The sequence below is a fragment of the Megachile rotundata genome, chromosome 3 (genome assembly GCF_050947335.1).
Source record: "Megachile rotundata isolate GNS110a chromosome 3, iyMegRotu1, whole genome shotgun sequence".
In the NCBI taxonomy this organism is placed as follows: Eukaryota; Metazoa; Arthropoda; class Insecta; order Hymenoptera; family Megachilidae; genus Megachile; species Megachile rotundata.
The window spans coordinates 9,065,167-9,086,724 of NC_134985.1; the positions used below are offsets into that span (position 1 = coordinate 9,065,167).

The 21,558-nt window shown below is 32.3% G+C and overlaps 1 protein-coding gene and 1 long non-coding RNA gene across 3 annotated transcripts in view; one reads left to right on the forward strand and one right to left on the reverse strand.

Moving 5' to 3' along the window:
• The window catches only part of GluRIB (Glutamate receptor IB), a 377,596-nt gene that overhangs the window by 334,262 nt on the left and 21,776 nt on the right, over positions 1–21,558 (forward strand). For both annotated transcript variants that reach the window (XM_012288273.2, XM_076529680.1), the window contains 10 exons: positions 4,571–4,703; positions 6,683–6,803; positions 7,346–7,510; positions 11,088–11,306; positions 13,601–13,708; positions 13,903–14,016; positions 15,338–15,458; positions 17,284–17,378; positions 18,678–18,901; positions 20,100–20,312. In XM_012288273.2, coding sequence (XP_012143663.2) covers positions 4,571–4,703; positions 6,683–6,803; positions 7,346–7,510; positions 11,088–11,306; positions 13,601–13,708; positions 13,903–14,016; positions 15,338–15,458; positions 17,284–17,378; positions 18,678–18,901; positions 20,100–20,312 — 1,513 coding nt within the window. The remainder of the gene's footprint in view (positions 1–4,570; positions 4,704–6,682; positions 6,804–7,345; positions 7,511–11,087; positions 11,307–13,600; positions 13,709–13,902; positions 14,017–15,337; positions 15,459–17,283; positions 17,379–18,677; positions 18,902–20,099; positions 20,313–21,558) is intronic.
• LOC143264111 (uncharacterized) overlaps positions 1–21,558 on the reverse strand; it is a 404,244-nt gene that overhangs the window by 59,249 nt on the left and 323,437 nt on the right. The gene's annotated exons all lie outside the window — the stretch shown is intronic.

Genomic DNA, 21,558 nt, shown 5'->3' on the forward strand with positions numbered 1-21,558 from the left:
TCTTGGATTTTTGGATTCTTGGATTCTAGGATTTTTGGATTTTTGGATTTTTGGATTTTTGGATTTTTGGATTTTTGGATTTTTGGATTTTTGGATTTTTGGATTTTTGGATTTTTGGATTTTTGGATTTTTGGATTTTTGGATTTTTGGATTTTTGGATTTTTGGATTTTTGGATTTTTGGATTTTTGGATTTTTGGATTTTTGGATTTTTGGATTTTTGGATTTTTGGATTTTTGGATTTTTGGATTTTTGGATTTTTGGATTTTTGGATTTTTGGATTTTTGGATTTTTGGATTTTTGGATTTTTGGATTTTTGAATTTTTGGATTTTCGAGTTTTGACATTTTTTCATTATTAAATTATTGAATTGTTGAGTTGTTGAGTTGTTGAGTTGTTGAGTTGTTGAGTTGTTGAATTTTTTAACTTTCGTTTTTTGAATTTCTGATTTGTTAAATTGTTGAGTTTTTGGATTTTTTATTTTTAAAATTTTTGAATCAAAGTGTTAAAATTCTCGAATATCTAAGTTCTAAATAAATTCTCAAATTGATGATTAGCAATTCATGATGAAATAAATGATTCACACTCATACCACTTAAATTAATTACCCAACGAACATGTCACGCAATAATTATCACATACGAATTTCATTAATAAAATTGCAACAACATCAACATAAATAACATCCGTGATATTATTTTAATTAAAAAATTAATTAATAGAGTATTAATAAAAAAATGTACAAAAATATTCTCTGAAATAGAATTCGAAGGAATTTTACATCTTATTATTGAATTACGCGTACCGTATATTTTCCGAGTAGCGTAACAATGTTAATTATCGCTGTTTTCGATTGTTTAAACAAGATGGCACGATAACATTTCAGTCGACGATAGAAAGCGGCGATATTAATTAACCAGAAACATGAACGATATTGAATGTAAACTTGTTCCGAATAGAAGAGGGCCCGTGAATATGCTAATTAAAAAAGAGCTCGATCCTGTTTCGAGCACGCAAAGTTAGGAAAACAACGAAAATGTACGAAACGTTCGATGTTTACGAGAAAAATAGCAGCAGAAACGAATAGAACAACGGCGGTTTCAGTAACAAGATGAAAAGTGCACTCTTGCACACTCGACACAAGATAACGACGAAAACAAGAGAAAACGCGGGAATCGAATTATCACATTCGAGGACCTGATTATTCAATTATCGACCAGCAGCGATCTCGAAGCGCCGCAGAAATCCTTAGAGACAAACCGTGAAACGATTCAAACAGACGGAACGGTAAAGTCAATTATGGGTGCCATTTCAAAGTTCATTAAGTTTTCCTTTCATGCGACAAAATTGTAAGAGTAAGTCTACTAGTGAAGGTGAGACAGAAATTTTCAGTTATATTATAAAATTGATACATGGAAAGGGAAATGAGTGGTGGTAGATATTGTAAGCAGATTTAGCAAAAACTTTCAAGTTCCAAGAATTTTCAAGTTTTCATGTTTTCAAGTTTCCCTGTTTCAATTCTTTAATCTTTCAATTTTTCAATTTTTCAATTTTTCAATTTTTCAATTTTTCAATTTTTCAATTGTTCAATTGTTCAATTGTTCAATTCTTCAATCCTTCAATTTCTGAATTCTTCAATTCTTCAATTCTTCAATTCCTCAATTCCTCAATTCTTCAATTCTTCAATTCTTCAATTCTTCAATTTAAAGACCCAGTGAAAACGAAAATATTGCGAATGAAAATTATAAAGTTGAAGTATAGGGAGTGAAAGTTATTATAGAATGGAAATATTAAAAATGAAAATTCACATATCGGCCATATAACGAGAGTCAGCCATATCAGAAATCCATAATGAATCAAAACCACCATTCTCTACAATGAAAATATTAAAAATGAAAATTACTACAGAATGAAAATATTAAAAACGAAAATTCTTATGTCGGCCATATAACGAGAGTCTGCCACATCCAAGCTCCACAATGAATCAAAAATACCATTCTCCACATTTAAAAAAAAATAAAAATAAGGGACTTACAACTAGAATAAAATAAAATAAGGTCGAATAAGAGAAAGGAAAGCAAAATAGCGAGAGATGGGAACCGATGTATTCGAAACGAGGATTCAGCGAGTATTTTCAAAGTCGAAAGCGTAGTGAGGTTTCAAAGGCTGTCTCGAAATGAAATTCCGCAGGAGCTGCTTCCTTCGACTAATTTGTCTATTATTACGTTGCCGCTGCTTCTGTCGAGCATGATCGCTTGACAAACGTACGCTTTTAGCGTAATGCGTTTCTCGGTGCCATCCTCTTCTAATAGTCGGACAAAGAACAGAATTGTTGTGAATAGAAAACATCTGACTTCTATAATGCGAATAGAAATGTTTCGCAGAGAAGAATATGCTTTTGTCAATATTTCAGTGAATCCTACACCTCGGATGCCATATACGTGGACGACAATTCAATTTCTATATGAATATCATACATATATTATTCTACAAATTATTTATTTACTTTAAATGTTTTTATTAACTATTTTGTACTATAAGAAGTGATGTTTGTTGAGAATAAAGATTTAAGGAAATTTAAAACTGCTTCTTAAGCAATGTGACATATGTAACATATGTGATATATGGGATATGTGACATATGTATGTATATTCTATCAAAAGTTTCTTTAAATTAAAGTAGTCCAAGACCCTTCATGGTTCTACGAATAAATGTGATATAATTGAGTCCATTAATCCAAAATTTCCAAGCCCATTCAAATCTCGTGAAGCAAGATAATTTTTCGCCGTAAAATCCAGGAAGGTCCAGCGATAACTGCAGGTTGACCGGACGCGGTGCAGAGGGTCGTCCGGTTTCCCGTGTCCTCGAAGGTTGTTGCCGCAAGAAACGGGAAACGGGAAAGAAAATGCGACCGGCATAGGGGACAATGTTCACGAAAAGCTCCGGTGCGGTGCTCGTTGAAATGCAAGCTCTTTTATAACGCGCCGCTGGGCTTACACGCGCAGAGCGCTCGTTAACCCGGCCATCAGTTTCACGCATGGCGCTGCAAAAAAGCACGACGACAGCTTCAAACGTAGCCCCCTGTTGACTTTTCCATCCCTCTCGCCCGGACATCCCCCTACCCGTTGTTCGTCCTTTTATTCCTGACCTTTTTTTCCCCCGTTCCACCCTCCCACCCTTTGCATTACGCGAATCCAGTCGCGACCACGAATCGCTCGATCCTTCGACCGCGAATACCCGATTGTTCCGGAAACGATCACGTTAGCAAACAGGAAACCGTTTAATAGCGAAACCCTATGCTACGCTCGAATTTCGAAAGAGTTTTCGCTGGGTTTAATAGGATCTTTAATAGCCTTGTTCAAGATGCTTTTTAATGGGAAATGTTTTAGGGTGTTATTAGGAGTTTACGAGGGGAAGAAGGGATGTTGCTAGGGGAAAGAACAAAGGAATACGGAATTAATGTACGGAGAACTGTAACAAAGGACGGTGGTTGATCTTTAGTAAGCTTAATAACAGGGCTGATTGTTGCGTACAATGGACGCGTATCTTTAATGATAAAGTTTTGCAAGTACCGGATAGTTGAGTAATTGGTATAATGAAGTCGAATTTTCGGTGGGGAAGATGGTGTTGGATATACTTTTTGATGTAGTTTATTTTGTTTTAGATTGTTAATACATACGTACACATACATGCACGCATATACATATGAATATACACATACATCATACACATATACATATACATATGAATATACACATACGTCATACACATATACATATACATATGAATATACGCATACGTCATACGCATACACATACACATATGAATATACACATACACCATACACATACACATACACATATGAATATACACATACACCATACACATACACATACACATATGAATATACACATACACCATACACATACACATACACCATACACATACACATACACATATGAATATACGCATACATGATACACATATACATACACATATGAATATACATATACATCATACACATACACATGCATCATACACATACACATACACGTATGAATATACACATGCATCATACACATACGCATATACATATGAATGTACATATACATATACATGTATGTATGCATATGTATATATGTATGTGTATAATATAAAATAAGCACATATAAAACTCACACCATAAAAACTTCCATACAAAAAATGATTGTAAAGAACAAATAAATAAACGAATGAACGAATGAATAAAAGCAAACGATAAACAATTAAAAATCGTAGAAACCTATGAGAGAACGCGTTACACGGTCCGCGTCGTCCAATTACAAAACCAGAAGTGGTTTCGCTCCAATCACCGATGTAACGTTTCGGTGTCGACGGGAACCGCAAACCAAACACTCTGCCAATGAATTACGGACAATGTTACGTGCAATCGTGTGCAAGTCGTTTTCGGAAAGTGTATACACTATAATATAATACGTAATGACGAGCGGTAAACCGCTACGAAACGCGTTCACGGAGGATTTTCGAACTCGAAAACGATCAATGCCGACGATAAATTTCGTCCTTGTTGCAGGATTGCTCAGGCTGCAGCAGATTTACCAGGGTCTAAAACCGGGCAACGAGTCCTTTCAAGTCGAGACTGTTAAACGAATACAGAACATGTCCGAGGCGATTGATTTCCTGCGTAGCCTCGAAGAGCTCAATCGGTAAGTTTATTTTCTGTACACTCTGTTTTATCATAAATCGTATAAATATAAAGTCGTATGTTCTGGGATATTTTTTATTTATTGAAGAATATTAAAATTTCAAATGGATATTGGATGACGGACGTTGGGTTGGACTGTTTATTTCGAACAGGAAATTGGAAGAGGAATTTACAGTTATTGAAGATTTGAGATTTAGTTTCAGTTGTAAAGAAATTGATGTCCCGATGTACTTGTTTTGGAGTAAATGTAGGTACACATATGGATTTATAGTGAAAAGTGAACAATATTGTTTTTATAACTGAAATTGGCAGGAAAGTTTGCTATACGGTTTTGGAGAGTATTTTGGAAAAAGATAAAATTATTGATTAATGTGGAATTTTGGGAATACAGAAATTTAGATATATGTGAGTTTGGAAAATGTTCGTTGAATTATTATGAAATGTGATTTAAACATTTAGAAATTTGGCAATAACAGTAATTTGGGAATGTAGAATTTGATATTGTCGTAATTTGGGTACATAGGAATTTGGTAATATGGCAAGTTGGGAATATAGGAATTTGGCAATATAGCTAGTTGGGAACATAGGAATTTGGCAATAGAGCAAGTTGGGAATATAGGAATTTGGCAATATAGCAAGTTGGGAATATAGGAATTTGGCAATATAGCAAGTTGAGAATATAGGAATTTGGCAATATAGCTAGTTGGGAATATACGAATTTGGCAATATATCAAATTGGGGACATAGGAATTTGGCAATATAGCAAGTTGGGAATATAGGAATTTGACAATTTAGAAATTTGGCAATATAGCAAGTTGGGAATATAAAAGTTTGACAATATAGCAAGTTGGTAATATAGAAATTTGGCAATATAGCAGTTTGGTAATATAGTAATTTAGAAACACAGAAATTTAACAACATAACAATTTGGTAATATAGGAATTTGACAACATAATGTAACAATATTCGAATTTGGCAATATAGTAAATTATGAACATAGAAATTTAGCAACACAGTAATTGAACAACCATATTCAGAAATATTACTACTAAACCACATTTTCTACCTGAAAATACAAAAAATTCATATAAACTTAAAACCAAAAATTTTCATAAATACAAAAAATCAAAATATGAAAAGTTGAGGTCGTGCCAAGTAAAAATTTGTTAATTGAAAGAATTTTTGAATCTTACAATCGACAATCGGAGTACGTTTTCTACGCGTGCTAATGCGTTAGTGTCGGTATTATTTTTCGGGCGGTAAATTCTGTCCGCATTCGGACAATCTGACGGATCACGCTTTTGTGGGAGTACGAGTGGTCACCGCGTATCTGGCCGCAATTTACCGCCGGCCACGCATTTGCACGACCCGGGTAATCAACAACCATCCCCGACAATGAGCCAGTATCAAGTAAACACTGCAGTCACCAAAAACGGGACGTGATTATTGCGAATCATTGTCAAAAAATTGCTCCGCGTGAGGTAACTTTGTTGACCAAACAGTCGGATTATGCCCGCTGCTTTTATTCAAACCGACACGCTATAAATCAACATTTTGATCGAGGCGAAAATTTTGCAGAGAATGGGATACGGCTCTTTTTTCATATTTGTGGATGTTTGTGGTAATGGGAGAATTATTGTGGTAATTATTGAGGTGTTTTGAAAATTGCAATATAAAGAGAGTGTAGTATAATCTTGTATGTATTTTTATTTTTCTATTTTTTGTCAATACATAGGGTAACTGATTATTTTTCATGTACTATTTATAATACATATACAATTTTCTAAATTCTCAACGTCGATGATGAAAAATATTTTTTTCTAGAAAACTTGTAAGTTAGGTTAGGTCATATTCTACTTAAGGAAACATTTAATGTGTACAATATTAATCACTACGATTGTTATATAATTAATATTAAGATAAAATTTTGTTTATTAAATTTTGTTTAAGTGAATTAATCATGCATTAATTACTTTACAGGTGGAGTAACAAGTATGTAGTGCTGGACTGTCCTACAGACATGGCGAAGGATATCGTTGTGAGCCACGTGAGGGATGTTGCTCTGGGGAAAAGGACGTATCACTACTTATTAAGTGGTCTAGTGAGTATGCATATAATCAATAATATCGACATTCTAATTTATAATGGCCTGTGACACAGTTTCTAATTTAATCAATATCTACTTTATCAGTAATATCGATAGTTATCTAATTTCTAATCATTTGTGCGTTACTAATTTAATAAATATATAACTGATGATTATCTAATTTCTAATTGATCTCTAACAGTTAGTAATTTAATAAATATCTACGTAATCAATAACATCGGTTATCTAATTTATAATTGATCTGTAACAGTTACCAATTCAATAAATATCTACGTAATCAATAACATCGATTATTCAATTTCTAATAGATCTGCAACCAAGTTACTAGTTTAACAAATATCCACATAGTCAACATCGATAATTATTTAATTGCAATTGATACAGAAAGTTGTTTCCACACAAAGTTCATAATCAAAACACTTCGCAGATCCATTTTGAATTCATTGTACCACATGGATATTTTACATAGTATTCCAAAATCAACTGCAACATCGTTATCAGATAAAACAATGAAACTATTGTTTTCGTGTAATCAGATAATGGACGACAGATGGGAAAGCGAGGTGATCGAATACGGGGCTATTAACATCACTGGCTTTCGCATTGTGGACGCTGGACGGCCATATGTCAAAGATTTCTTAGCTGGATGGCACGGACTTGATCCAGCCACTTCTCAAGGAGCTGGTCGTGAATCTATTTCTGTATGTACATCTACCATCTTCAATATAATTCACTTATTACAATTATGTATTCACTGAGACTCGTTAAGGTTATTGTAGTACTTCACTAATGAAGTTTTTATTTTTACAAGCAAAAATTTGTAAAAGCTCCTACAATTTTGTATGTTTGCTATTAGTTACAAATACTGAACTTTATGAATGTTATGAATGTTATCGAAGGCTAAGAAGAAGTATTACTCCTCTGTTGTTGTATAATTTCTTTGCATATTTTATCAGTTATATTTTCTCTATTATGAAATATATTCCTCTGATGATAAAAGGTATACAGGGTGTTTCACAACTAGTGTAGGTCTCTGAAATGGAGGGTAGCTAACGTGATTCTGAATAAGATTTTCCTTTGCAGAAATGGGGTTTGAAGCTTCGTTTTTGAATTATTAAAGAAAAACGCGGATCAATCAGAGCGCGAGGATTATATACGCGTTGGACTACTACGCGTCGAATATCCACACGTTGGATTACTACGCGTTGGATATCCACATGCTGGATTACTACGCGTTAGATTACCATGCATTAGATTCCTACGTTTAGAATTACCACGCGTTGCATTATTACGCGTTGGATTACTACGTGTAGAATATGCACGCGCTAGATTACTACGCGTTGGATATCCACACGCTGTATTAGTACGCGTTGGATTACTACGCGTTGGATTACTACTCGTAGGATTACCACGCGTTGCATTACCACACGTTGCATTACTACGCGTTGAATTACCACGCATTAGATTCCTACGCTTAGAATTACCACGCGTTGCATTATTACGCGTTGGATTACTACGCGTAGAATATGCACGCGCTAGATTACTACGCGTTGGATATCAACACGCTGTATTAGTAGACGTTGGATTACTACGCGTTGGATTACCACGCATTAGATTCCTACGCTTAGAATTACCACGCGTTGCATTATTACGCGTTGGATTACTACGCGTAGAATATGCAAGCGCCAGATTACTACGCGTTGGATATCCACACGCTGTATTAGTACGCGTTGGATTACTACGCGTTGGATTACTACGCGTAGGATTACCACGCGTTGCATTACCACACGTTGCATTACTACGCGTTAGATTACCACGCGTTGGATAATTCCGCGTTATCCGAAGCTACCGTTCTCGCGTCTGCGCATGCGTAATCCCTGCGCTCTGATTGGTCCCTGTTTTTCCTTAATAATTAAAAAACGAAGCTTCAAACCCCATTTTTGCAAAGGGAAATCTTATTCAGTATCATGTCAGTTACCGTTTCAGAGACCTACACTAGATGTGGGACATCCTGTATAACGAAAAAGAGCATATGAATTAAATTCACCTAATTTCACATTTTTAAGCTCACCCAACCGAATCTCTTCAGTCACCTTTTATCTCAAAATTTCTATGTTAAATAATCTTCGATTAAATCAATATTGCAAGTAATTTTGGTACACTTACTAATAACTGTAACATTAATTTCACTTTTACATGACATTACAAAGATCAACTTTTTTGTACCATAATTCTACATCCACATGTATCGTACATGAAAATATTCTTCAAATTATTTCCAGTTAACTAATTTCAATTGTTCAAAAGTATTTATACATTTTGTCATTTTTCGGTAAAAGTACGATACGAAAAGTATCCACGAATTTCTGGGACGAATATATGGAACGACCTAATTGCGAGAAGCACGATTTAACTCTGAAATAATCCGTACATCAGCTTTTCCCTTTTTCTCAATAAGTTCACATTCGGTAGTCAGGCTTTAGTCGTCTTTCCAAGGAGTGGACGAATATTTGAGCTCTGTACAGACTTCGAGTACTTCAATTTTCTGGTCTACTCCTGTTTCCGACTTGTTTTCCAATTGCTCGAGTAAGAGCCACCACAATTCGTCGACCACACAGTGAAATCAAACTGAGATCTGTAATTCGAGTAGAGTGACCGTGTTCAAAGGTAGAAGATCGAAGGCCAATTTAAACGTGGTATCGATCATTCATGTCGATATTTGAATACTTTCGACCTGTGTTGAAAATTATCGCTAATGATACTTCATTGCTTGGATTATTTCCAAAATAGAGAAATTTCATTTTTATATTATTGTGGTCTTGGTATAATTTAATTTATAGCGCCATTCATAATATTTTACAAATTTTGCTAAATAATATTCTTCATAGTATTTTACAATTTTTACCTAATAATATTCTTCATATTTTACAAATTTTACTAAATAATATTCTTCATATCACACAAGACTAAAGTGAGGTTATGTTAGGTTATGTTACATTAAGTTTAAATTATGTCAAGCTAGGTGAAATAATTTAAAAGTAATTCTCTATTGCCTTTTTTTTGTAAGAATATTTGCGAATTAGTCTGCAGTGGTGTAACAAATTAATCCCACACCCGAAAACACATTTTGCGGTGAATTGTTTTCGTACCACCGCTGTAGCCGAATTAAGTTTCGATGAATTGTTTTTCTACGAATTGTATACTTCAATAAACTGACATTAAGTGGATTGTGATTCGGTGGATCGAAACTGTGTAAATTTCGCGTAAACCATCAAAGGGTGATTACTACAATTTGCTGAATAATGGAACGGCAGTTGACATCGTTCTAAAGAATTTTAGAAATTGCTGGCCACGTTTTGGAACGAACCGATTCAAAGCATTTCGCGTTTCCGAAATGTTGACAGAATTTTAAAGTAACTTAATATATATTGCAACTTTATAATTGCATATTGTATCGCAGCTAATTGGGTTATAATGTAATTTATTGCAATATAACGCGATGGTATTTCAACGAAATTCGATACAATTTAATTTGTTACAAATAATGTGATATACTATAATTTATTGCAATGTAATTCAACAAACTACTATATAATGTAATTCATTACTACATAATGCAATATAACGTAATTTAGTGCGATATAATGCGAAAGAATGCAATTTATTGCGGTACAATAAAGTAAATTGTAATGTAATGTAGTTTATTTCAATACAGTGATGTAAATTGCAATATTATATAATATAATGTAATTCATTGCAATATAATGCGACAGAATGCAATTTATTGCGGTACAATAAAGTAGATTACAGTATAATATAATTTAATGCAATACAGTGATGTAAATTGCAATATAGTATAATATAATGTAATTCATTGCAATATAATGTGACAGAATGCAACATATTGCGGCACAATAAAGTAAATTGCAGTATAATGTAATTCGTTGCAATATATTGCGGTACAATAAAGTAAATTGCAGTACAATGTGATTCATTGCAATATAATGTGACAGAACACAATTTATTGCAATAAAATAAACTACATTGCAATATAACGTAATCTACCACAACAAAACGCAGTATACTGTATCCCATTGCAATATAACGCGACACAACCTAATTCATCACAGCACACCATAATTTATTGCAGCACATTACAATCTAATGCACTTTCAAACCGCTATAAGCTACAGTCAGATTACTTTTTTCATCTTCAACTAAAAATTATGATGTTCCCATGTGATTCGAATGCTGATCCGGCCATCTTATTCGCGTTAGGCACAAGCGGCGCTGATGTACGACGCCGTGTTTGTTCTGGTCGAGGCGTTCAACAAGTTTCTGAGAAAAAAGGCGGACAGAAGCAATGTGAGACGAACGGGAATACCTGGCAGCAATCAAATTACAAATGGCACCAGGGCTTTGGATTGCAACAGCAGTCGAGGATGGGGAGTGACACCTTTCGAACACGGTGACAAAATTTCCAGGTTACTGAGAAAGGTGAGGATTTTGTCAAAAAGCATCCATCTATTCCATTTGAAAAGGGTTTCTTTTTATATATTCGTATTGAATATTCAATTATTTTTCAATTGAATTGTTTTTGTTTATATTATACTTATAATTCATCGATGTGAAGCTGTGGAAGATTCAATTTATTTAAATCTGAAGACTTCAATTTTTTAACAGAACTTGCAACATATAGTACTAATGTATCAGTACTTATGCAATTTTTGTATACTTGTTATGAATGATTCATATTTAACGATCATATGAAGTGTGGTATGAGTGTGTGTCATATGAGTATCATCAAGTGATCATATTATTCACCAATCTAAAATATCAGTAAGAGAACAATTTTTAAAAATACATTTCAACGTTTCAAGATTTAAAATAACAATAAGTCATTAAATTCATTTAGGTCCACCATCTGTCGGTCCACGCGTCTCATCACTGCTGACGCAGCAACACACCACGTAACCATGCACATACAACCCAAATTATAATCGAATAATAGCAATTTAGGCTGTAAACACCTTTATGTCAACGACCGATCAACGTCAAAAATGACAAAGTTACGATTGGATGATTGGTCTTGAAATTCTTGAGCCAGAGATAGAAATGCAGAAACAGTCAATATGTTTCGAACACCGTGGCAACCGAAATTGCCAGGGACTCTTCTCGACGTCTCTCTGTTATTGACAGTAATTGGCGGTTATTCCGACTCTCTACTAGCATTCCTATGTCGACGTGAGATCCGTCTACCTTCGTTCCCGACGTGTGTGTGTATACATATATACAATCACATTTACGGGGAAAATGTCTGTCTTCCTTTCCGGTGATCGTCTAGTTGTCGCGATATAATCGAACACCATAATGTCTGTCGATATCAGGCTCATTATTATGCTGATTTTTCGTTCTGGTGTACAGGTGTAGACTTTGAATGGTGAAATTTGACAGCTCTTAGTTGACAGATTTTTGTATATTTTTGTTGGAGGTCATTTATTGATTTTTGTATTTACTAATTTTTTAATCACTATAGTCAATATTTGTAATTTTTCAAATTTTTTGAAAAAGAAAATTAGCTTTTGACTTTGGTAGTATAACCATTATTTGATTCCGAAAAGATTACTGAATGTAAATGCGCGACAAGAATGTAAGAAAAATACACTTTATTTAATTACATGTTGAAAATGTATGCCGTCTTCCATCACGCAATATTGCGGTCTTTTACTTCACATTTCCACTTCTGTAAATCTAGTAATATGTTAATAAAAATATCATGTAACATGTGTTTTGAATTCTCGATGTCCTCTAAAGCTATGAATAAAAAAAATGTATGTTCCTATTTAAAAAACTCAAGTGACCTTGACTTTGCCGAGAGAACAAACTGTTTTCAAAATATGCTTTACTAATATCTATTGTGCACTTCATACCCTGCAAATATTGTTCCAAACTTTTTTTCGTAAGGTGCAAGTGAGAGAAAAATCGTAGCGTTACAGGTAACACCCTGTATAACTCTTGTTGAAATATATACTATGCTGTCGTAAAAAAAATTATACCACGTTATTTGGAGGTTAGGTGCACTCGAATATTCATAATTTTTAACATAGATGAAAATTCAAAGAGTTTCCTTATATTGAACCAATATACACACCAATATATTGAACCAATATATTGAATCAAGAACCAATTTGATGGTTAGGTATATCAAAAGTATTCTTCTAGGATCATGCAATTTGAAGGTTAGGTGTATCAATTTATTCTTCGCAATTTTAGAGACAGAATTAAAGGTTTCGTCGTATTAATCAAGAATCTTGTAATTTGGTGGTTAGGTGTATCAAAAGTATTCTCTGTATAATATCTGCTGATAAAATTTTTGTCACCAGATTTTGCCACCTTAATATAACTCATATACCGTACGAAAAAGCGATATTTGATCGAAAGTTATAACAGAAACGTTAAATTGACAAAGAGATAAATGAAAAGTAATTAATCCGTTCGGAAAATCCCGAATTAATCGTGTTATAATAATTGGTATCTTTTAATTGTTATTTTTTATTCATTTCAACGTGACAATCGCATCGAAAACATCGCAATCGACGGAATAAATATAGCCGGCAAACGGGATCAATTAAACACGACCGAAAGTAGTACAAAACAATTAAAAAGAATGCAATTTCCAGCAATCAACGACCGAATAGTATATTTACAAACGAGCATCACTTTGTATAGAGGCGGTGACACACGCGTGCGTTGTTCGGAGTTGATATCGATTGTATATATTTAACTTTTAGGTGGAAATCGAGGGACTGACCGGCGAGATACGCTTCAACGATGATGGCCGACGACACAATTACACTCTCCACGTCGTCGAGATGACGGTCAACAGTGCCATGGTCAAAGTAAATATTTTTTCGCTTTTTTCCGCGATGGCCACGTGTTCTTGTTATTTCGGAAATTACCAAACGTTTCGAATAATCGATCTATACAAGTTTTATGTAAATGCGATATTTTTTACTACATTCGGAGATTTATATTGACAATTTTATTCTGTGATTAAAAGTGAAACTTTTTTAAGGAATTTCTTTTATTCAAGGTGGCGGAATGGACGGACGAAGCTGGGTTTCAGGCTATTGCTGCAAAATACATTCGACTTCGACCGCACACCGAAATCGAGAAGAACAAGACTTATATTGTGACCACCATTGTGGTAAGACATTGAGATTTCTTGCATTTAAGGTTCCTTTTTATCAATTATTGAATTTTTTATTTTTTGTTATTTTTTATCGTTTAAGACATTCATGTAATTTTCAGTTACACAGTATTTTTAAAATGTTAGATTTTATTTTTGATCTTTTTGTACAATTCTGATTTTCTGTGTTATGTTTTTATTATCCTCCAAGTTTCAGATTTCCAATTATTTTCTACTTTTAGTAGCATTTTAAATTCTTAGAATTTATTTTTGATCTTTTTGTACAATTCTGATTTTCTGTGTTATGTTTTTATTATCCTCCAAGTTTCAGATTTCCAATTATTTTCTACTGCATTTTAAATTCTTGATTTTGTGCTACACTGTGCTATCTTCTAAATATTAGATTTCATATTATCTACTGTCTTTTGTATTTTTACTTTTTCTATTACATTTTCATTACCTTCCAAGTTTCATATTTCCAATTAGTTTTTAGCATTGGACAAATTATAGATTTTCTGCTATATTATTTGTATTTTATTATTCGGTATGTGTTATTAATTAATATTTTTTGTATTATTTACTTTAAGTGTAAATACATTGTGTTACATTATTTTTTACCATTTTATGAATTTTTGTTTTGTTGTCATATATTTGTATTGTATTATTATTTACTTTAAGTGTAAATACATTATGTTACATTATTTTTTACCACTTCATAAATTTTTTATGTTCTATCATATATTTGTGTTGTATTATTATTTACTTTAAGTGTAAATACATTATGTTACATTATTTTTTACCACTTCATAAATTTTTTATGTTCTATCATATATTTGTATTGTATTACTTTTTACTTTGTAAATGTAAATACATTGTGTTACATTATTTTTTGCCTTGTCATAAATTTTTTATTTCCCATCATATATTTGTATTGCATTACTTTTTAAGAATGAATATATTAATTGTTCACCATTTTCTAAATTTTTTTCTCATATCTTCACAATCATCCAAATCTCAAATTTCCAATAAAATTAAAAAACAAAATAACAATTGCACCCTTGATTAATTACTAATTTTCATTGAATATCGTATAACATAAAACATACCTAAATGCTCAGTAACAGTTAATGTACCGAGTTTTTAACCATTAACGATACTCTCGTTGCTTAATCGGTTGAATACATCGTTGTAATTAAAAAAAAGTGGGTAATGTGGATTACTTCTTTCAATTTCGTTTCATTAATGGTACGTATTCATTTTATTTCACAGAATTTCTGTTGAAACGTTAGATACAGATATACAGGATTTAAATTGGAATGAAATTGAATTTTTCGTGCAGGAAGAACCGTACATCATGAGGAAAAAATCGGACACTGGAGAGATACTCACTGGAAACGATAGCTACGAGGGTTATTGTAAAGACTTAGCTGATCTCATTGCTAAAAAATTAGGAATTACCTGTAAGTACTTTTGTTGTCAATTTATAATATAATTATAGGAATAATAAATCAATAAGTTGCTATTATTTGATGTGGTTCTGGTAAATTGAATTAATAATAATGTAAATCAACCTAGTTGAAATAATTTAATTATGATGATATTTCATATTGAGAGATGATTGATTAATAATGTAATTATAATGCAATTATTCATATTTAATAATTCAAACATTGTCTAATAATTAATTACATCAATTTGTTTATAATTACATTTTAATGTAGTTCAAATATTTTTCAATAGTCTATTACAATTTAATTATAATGTTATTACTGATATATAAAATAATTCAAATGTTATCTAATAATTAATATCAATTTGTTAAACACTTGTGAAAAAGAAGAAGGATAATTTAATTTTAATATTTTAATGTAGTTCAAATATTATTTAACAGTCTAACACAATTTATAACTACTGATATACAAAATAATTACAATATTTAATAATCTGATCAAACGAAATTAATTATAATTTTTACATAGTACAAACATAATTTAATAACAGCTAAATACAATTTAATTTAATATTTCAAGTTAAACCACGAGTATTAATTGACGTTCAGTAGTTCTAAAACAAATTAGTCAATTACCAAAATCAATTTCTAGATATCACTAAATCTAATTTCCAAATGCAACCTATTATAACAATCGCCGTTTAAACTAATTCGCTACGGAATATCTCGTGATATACCGAAACGAGAGAATACTATACTGAATTAACGTTTAAATCACACTTCCATTTGCTAATTACACAAGAAACGTGTGCTTGCAGTACTCCGGCACTAACAAACTTAATTAAATTGAATTAAGTCCAACCGTCTCGTCTATTGTGTATATTCTCGATATTATCGTTACAGTTTCATATTTATCTAATCCCGGAGTTCTGTATACCATAACAGTCTCTGGTTAATTGATATTCGATACTACAAAATTACATCTGCATTTCGGAATTGAGAAATATTCAATTTTTCTACTTTAATAATTTATTTATTTATTTATACAATATCATTAATTCGTATCGCATTATTTTTATGAGAAAAGACCTATAAGTCAAATCGATCACTTGTGGACCTCACCATCTGCGATTTCGCTCTAATCAAAATATGTCGTAATCCACGTAAAATTAGGGGAGGTTTAAGTCATCATTTTGCCAGTTTCGAATTTGTAAAGAAACAACCCTTCAAAGTTTGCAATTTTTTTCCCATTTTTCCGAAAATAGGTTTCACTCACGAATTTTTTTCTCAGAAACTACCCAACGAATTTAGCTAAATTTTGTTTTCTTTTATTCGCAAAGGATTGAGCTATTTTAAGATATTTTTTTTAATTCCGTCAATTTGTTATAGAATGTTGCAAAATTTAAACAATTTCTTTTTTTGCGTTTTTTACAATGAGGAGCGTAAAGGGTTTAAATTAAAAAGATATATGGTCATATTCTTTGAAGCCCCTTTAAAATGAGTCCTTCAGATGGAGCCTCGAAAACTGACAAGCTGGAAAGGACTTGGGGTACATCCGTTTTAAATAGGCTCGCGCTCAGCTATTATAATCGTTTATTTATACAAGATTATTATAGTATTATTACAACATTATTAATTCATGTCTCATAATTTTAATGAGGAAAGATGACTTATGCAAAAGGATCTTAGGAGCCATAGAAACAATCCCTCCTGAAAATAATACTAACGTAAGAGATTCAAAAACTGAATCCTCGAATTTGGAACAAAACGATATTGACCGATGAAGAAAGTTTCTAGTTCTCCGTAACAAATAACCATATCTTCCGATTTTCCAGACGAGCTACGGATCGTGAAGGACGGAAAATACGGGATGGAGAATCCGGATGTTCCCGGTGGTTGGGACGGGATGGTTGGCGAGTTGATACGCAAAGTAAGTTCGCAGAGATGCTAATCGCGGCGATTCGGAGCGTTTCGAAAACGGAACACCCCGGAAAATGGAAACCCGACTCGAACAATTTCACACGGTCACGAAAGATTCTACTATTGATCGGATTCGAAACGAACGCTGAACAAGCTGTTTTATCCTCCTGCTGAGAGTGCGGAGTTATCCACCAGATGTCCGCTATGTATGGGCTCTTTGTTGCTTTTCGAGCTACATCTGGTGGAGGAGACTGCAGATATGTTGACTTTCTTGTTTCGGTTGCTAAGGAAGGATTGTATTAATTATTGTTTTATTTTGTATTAATTATTGATGTAATATTATTGATTATTAATTATTGAATCACGCTATTATTGTTGAGTGACATTTTTAAATAATATGACATGTGATTGTAACAATGTGACAGTATTACAACGTTGAAATGATTGAAGAGTAAGATGGTGGATGTAGGATATGATTTTATTCATTTGAGCTAATTCTCACAAAATGTATCATTGATGCATCAAGCATTTTGTTTGTGAATAATGAAATTGATTTATTGTATAATTAGAAATGCTGTATTTTTATAAGTTTACATTTTTGTTGAAATTAGAAATGTATTTTTACTACATAAGTAATATGATAATAATACAGTGAAAATGTATATTTAATATTTACAGAGCAACTATTACACAAGAATTTGAAAAGTTGCAATTTTAATATTATATTTGTATATCAACAAAGATATTTTTGTTTTTAGATGTTATATTTTTATTGCAAGAAAATATTTTTATTATCAGACTACAATTTTCATGTCTTAACATTTCAATGACTTATACATACATTCTGTAAAGCAAAGAAGTTAATTTTTGATTGCATGATTTTTGTCAATTTTTAACAAAATATAAATATATGTAAGGAAATAAACTTTCATAAATAATATCAACAAAAATAACCATAGACAAACAAATTTATTTGAAAGATATAACATAATATTATAGAACTAATGAAAATGAAGTTACAACAGAAATTATGATCACAAAATTTGTCATATATTTTCAGTAACTTAATCTATTCAACTATTCACTCATACTTGTTGAAATGTAAAAATTTTGTGGTTATTATCTTTAATTTTTAACTTGCATATTTCCCACAAAATGCAACAAAGGATTAACAAATAACACAAATTATCATTTGTAAAAATGATCACAAATAAAAATACAATAAATAATAATACAATCAGATCAGATAAATGATCCAAAAATTAGTAAACTATTACACCTCTGAATAATAATATCAATTATGTTCCAGGAAGCAGACATAGCAATAGCGCCAATGACAATCACATCTGAACGCGAACGAGTGATCGACTTCAGTAAACCCTTTATGTCCCTGGGTATCAGCATCATGATAAAGAAACCCATCAAACAGAAACCCGGGGTGTTTAGCTTCTTGAACCCGTTGAGCAAAGAAATCTGGGTGTGCGTGATCTTCTCATATATCGGCGTATCCATTGTTCTCTTTACCGTGTCCAGGTAAATGGTCATTTTTCGTGTACTCGTTTTCTCCTGTTCAGTAGTTACGGTCGGTATGTTGTCAGGCGAAACGTCGACTCGTGCTATTTGATTTTTATTGTGGAACTGTTACGTCGATATTAAATTATTGATGGTATTATTTGAATGTTATATAAAAATTTTAAATATGATATGATTGTTGAAATGTAACTTAACCTTCCACTGATGGTAGTTAGGTCAAATATGACCCATATCATAGTCAAATACCATCATGAAGTGTACTTTATAATCGTGCTTTATGTATCGAACTTAAAATTTTATATTAAATATTAATTTACAAGTAATTTAAGATTTACAAAATAATAAGTTAAAGTTGAATTTTCATTCCAAGGTATGTGTTCAGTGAACAAGAATTATTTTTCATTTGATAGTTAAGTATGTTATTGGTGAGATTAAATTTGTTATTATATCATACTAGCTTCATAACTATTTTTAAAAATATTATATATTTGAGAAATATTCTTTTCTAATTTAATCTGACATCATTTTTGTCATCTTTAAATACATTTTATTTCAACAATTTTAACAACGCATCAACAGTTCAATATTTTACTTAAAAAAATATTGAAGAAGTAATAAAAGTGACTACAATAACATTATGAATAATCGATACTTTATATCAATTCTATAACATATGGTACTATGCTTCTTCTCGCCGAAGTAATAAAACTTTGCAAGTCTGTCACCAAAGTGAGGGAACACGTGTCACTTTTTTCTGTATCGACAACTCAAGTTTGAGGAGTGAAATCACCTCAAAACTTTCACCCCTACGTCAACTTTCGATTTCTCTAGAAGTTAAACTACCATTATGAAGAAAAACTCATGTGACACAGATATTTCACCTACATTTAATTCCCTAGAAAAATCCTTTTTTCGATTTACATTTACTTCAAAACACAGAATATTAATGAAACTAATCAAAACATCAAAATAAATCCGTTTAATTTTTGCATAAGTGCTGTCGATTTCTTTATAACAATTATTTATAACAAGAATGTAATATTACATTCTTATTATTAATAATTTATTGTTAGAAGTATAATTAGCTTCTGTACCATTGTTTTGAATAACATAATGATTTTTTGTAATGAAAAACTATTTTTTACAACAATTATCCAGAAGAGATAAAAACATTTAATTCTCCCACATTCTCATTCAGATTTTCACCCTACGAATGGAGGGTGTTAACATTGAGCAGCGGAGGGGATCCCACAATGTCAACCAGGAATGATCCCACGTTACAACATCCACATGGCTCGCAAGGATCACCTCATATTCCAACTTCAAGCATGGCTAACGACTTCAGCATCATTAACAGTCTATGGTTCGCGTTAGCTGCCTTCATGCAACAGGGCTGTGACATATCTCCCAGGTAAAAAATCATTTTGCAGCATTTAAAGTTGAGAAGGTTGGGCAAGATAAAAAATTGGGGAAAATTGGGGAAATTAAGAAAATTAGGAAAATGAGGAAAAGTAGCATTATGGATGTGGGAAACTGGAAAATTGGGAATGCGGGAAATGTGGCATTTGGCAATTTTTTGGATTCAGGAAATTAGAAAATTGGGAAATAAGGGATTTGGGAAATTAGGGAACTGGGATATTACGGAATTCGAAAAATTGAGGATTTGGGCAATTAGGGAATTGGGAAATTTGGAATTTGGAAAATTTAGGATTTGGGAAATTAGGGAATTGGGAAATTTGGAATTTGGAAAATGTAGGATTTGGGAAATTTGGAATTTGGGAAATTTAGGATTTGGGAAAATAGGAAATTGGGAAATTTGGAATTTGGGAAATTTAGGATTTGGGAAATTAGGGAATTTGGGAAATTTGGAATTTGGGAAATTTGGAATTTGGGAAATTTGGAATTTGGGAAATTTAGGATTTGGGAAATTAGGGAATTGGGAAATTTAGGATTTGGGAAATCAGGGAACTGGGAAATTTGGAATTTGAAAAATTTAGGATTTGGGAAATTAGGGAATTGGGAAATTTGGAATTTGGAAAATGTAGGATTTGGGAAATTTGGAATTTAGGTAATTTAGGATTTGGGAAATTTGGAAGTTGGGAAATTTAGGATTTGGGAAATTTGGAATTTGGAAAATTTAGGATTTGGGAAATTTGGAATTTGGGAAATTTAGGATTTGGGAAATTAGGGAATTGGGAAATTTGGAATTTGGAAAATTTGGAATTTGGGAAATTAGGGAATTGGGAAATTATGGAATTCGGAAATTATGGAATTAGGAAATTAGGGAATTGGGAAATTGTGAAATTGTGAAATTGGAAAATTGGAAAATTGGAAAATTGGAAAATTGGAAAATTGGAAAATTGGAAAATTGGGAAATTGAGAACTGGGAACACAACTCACCTTCACATCACAATCTCTAATATCCTAATATCTGTCATAATCCCAATCACATCCCACATCAATTACAATCCCATCCACATTAATCACGTCTCAAAACAATCATAACATAACAATAAAAAAATATATCAAATCCCCCAACCATCACATCAAATCATTAGAAAATGTTTCCATCCATCCGACGATCACGATAGAAAGACAAGTTAGTCTCTCTTGTAGCTAATTATAGCCACTTTCACCGTGGCCGTTTCCGTTTCCGC